Source organism: Helianthus annuus, chromosome 15, assembly GCF_002127325.2.
Source record: "Helianthus annuus cultivar XRQ/B chromosome 15, HanXRQr2.0-SUNRISE, whole genome shotgun sequence".
NCBI classification, from domain to species: Eukaryota; Viridiplantae; Streptophyta; class Magnoliopsida; order Asterales; family Asteraceae; genus Helianthus; species Helianthus annuus.
In genome coordinates, this window is record NC_035447.2 from 5,699,474 (window position 1) to 5,702,129 (window position 2,656).

Below are 2,656 nucleotides of genomic sequence, written 5' to 3' on the forward strand. Positions count from 1 at the left end.
AAATCTAAAAACATGAACACATTGAGATCTGATTCTTTAATACAAATCTTTGAATAGAATAACTTAATTTGAATAATAATAATTAACTAATTGTTAAATAATGGAATCTCACTTTCACTAGGCTTTAAATGCCATTTAATAGCCCATAAGCTACTTTAATTTTTTACTTATTTTGTTCAGAAAACAAGAATAAATAATAAAAAGGGTGACAATTAATACTACTATAACATCCACACTAATAAAATAAATACAAGGGTGACAATTAATACTACTATAACATCCACACTAATAAAATAAATACAAAATAAAATTTAAAAAAATTACACATAACGACAAACTCGTTTTTATTGAGCACCGTAACGGAAATAGTTAATATTAAACCCGATATAGGTTTAATATTAACTTAAAACTAACAGACGGAATCCGTTAAAAACTACCGGCCGTTAACGAGGGGAGTAACGGCGTTATCCTTACAAGGACTAGGTGGCAAGCTACTCCTCCGTGAAGCTACTAGTCGTTTTACAAAGCTTTCGATACGTTGTCCGTTAGTCTCCGTTAGTAACCGTTTAGCACCAAACGGCAACGACTCAACCCCTCTTTCCGTTAGCACCTCCTCCATTGTTGGTCCCACGCTTCCGTTAATGTAACAGTTTGACTGCAAGGTTTCAAACGACGTTAGTTACGTCAGCAAAATAAATGTTAAACTGGTCTGGTTAAACCTCTTTGACCGTTCTTCGTTTGAACCGGCCAGTTACTGGTCTGACCAGTGAACCAGACCAGATTTCAAATTTATTTTTATATTCAAAATTTCATATTATTTATTTATTTATTACTTAAGCTACATATTTTATTAATTTGATTTTCATATAATATTAAAATTGCCAATTTTAAACCGGAATGTAACTTTCTTCTTTTGATTTTGTTTTGTAATAGATATATGTATATAATTTTTAATTTCTATACTATTTACAAGTCATTTGATTCTTAAATTCAGTTTGGTGGACTGGAATCAATGAACCAGTAAGGAGACCGATTTAATTCTTAAATCCAGTTTGCTGGACTGGCATCAGTGAACCAGTAAGGAGACCGATTTGACATATATTCAGAAAAGAAGTTAAATTACCTGAATTCTGACGTAATTCGTCGGGTTCCAACAAAATGCGTTACTTAACATTTGGTCAACGGTATCCGATACACCGTCGAGAGCAATGTCAACGACGGAGGACATACGGCATTCGCCGTGACGGTTAATTTTCCGATGAGGCGAACCGCTTAACGAACCGTTACCGATTGATATCACTACGAGGTCTTCCACGCCAGTGAGCGACGGAAACTCGCGTTTGTTATGTAACGCGTGAGTCACCGCGATCGCGGTAGGATTATTCATCACCAAGCCACCATCCACAGCCAAACAGGACGTTTTCGCGTCCACAGAACAAAGAGTAAATGGTTTTAGCATTGACGGATCACCCGATGTGGCTCGGATCACACTCCACAGCTCGAAATCGAAGCTAGCCGATTCGCAAGCATCGGCTCGCGAGAACACAAACGGAGCCGAGCTCTTGAGATCGAAACACGGAACAAGAAGCGGCTTACACGTGTCCTTTAGCGTCAAAACTTTACCATCCTCCCTTGTTAACACTTGTTTCAAAACCTTCTCCATACTCTTACCCGAAAACATCCGTTTCCGTCGGAAAAAACCGACGGAAACCTCTTTAAAAAGTTCGTTACGCCTCTCCGTAACGAACTTTACCGCCTCTCTGGCGGTAAACAGCGGACGACCGTTACCGTCGTCCGCATTAATCATTACCGCCAGAACGGCTCCAACACCCGTTCCAGCGATAATGTCGAAAAAATCGACGATTCGAGCATTCGAATCGCCGGTTTTCGCCTGGATCTGCTCTTCTAAGTGGATCAGCGAGGCTCCAGAGACGGTGGTGGAGGTTCCACCACCGTCTATGCTCAGCACTCGTGTTTTTTTGTTTCCTTCACAATGTGATAACCATTTCTTCTCCAGCTTTGAGAATATCTCTAAAGTGACTCTACTTATCTCCATTTGAAGTAGTGAGAGAGATGTAGTTACAGGGTTAATCAGAAGATATAGAAAGTGGCTCACGCGTAGGTTGTTAAGGACATTAAAGGAGTGTGAGTGAACGAAACAGTGTCACAGTGAAGGTGTGTGTGGTGAAGAGTGGAATGAAGGTGGTGGGGAAGTTGTATTTATATAAGTGGTGGTAATGTTATGGTGTTTGGTGGTCTATGTGACAGTTATTATGTACTCTCAGTATTTATTTTGTTTTTGTTATGGTGAAAGAATTTTACTTGTAAACCATCTTGCTTGGGTTATGTCTAAGGGTTGACTTCTCGACTGTCATGAGCAGGGACGCATCTTTGTAGGGGCCGGGGGGGGGGGTTGATTGGGCGCCTGACCTCCCGAACTTTTCGCTTAGTAGTGTCCGGTATGTAGTTTTCGTATAGAATTTTTTATGTATACGTGTTTTTGAACCCCCAGTTTTATAATTTTTTTTAGGTACATACGTTTTCGGCCACTCGGTCGGAAATCTCAAGCTTCGCCACTGGTAATGAGACCGTGCCCCCTGATGTGCGGGAACTGGATGGAGTCCGGAAACCCTCGCCCCCGTCAGGTTCGAACCCA

The 2,656-nt window shown here is 40.6% G+C and overlaps 1 protein-coding gene across 1 annotated transcript; it reads right to left on the bottom strand.

The window, feature by feature from the left end:
- Positions 1-206: 206 nt before the first annotated feature.
- Positions 207-2,134, bottom strand: LOC110910282 (probable inactive patatin-like protein 9). Its single transcript, XM_022154974.2, has 2 exons — positions 1,124-2,134; positions 207-655 (listed from the first exon to the last, which is right to left on the bottom strand). The coding sequence occupies exons 1-2, from the start codon at positions 2,054-2,056 to the stop codon at positions 434-436; spliced, it is 1,155 nt and encodes a 384-aa protein (XP_022010666.1). The 5' UTR covers positions 2,057-2,134; the 3' UTR covers positions 207-433.
- Between the last annotated feature and the right edge of the window lie 522 nt (positions 2,135-2,656).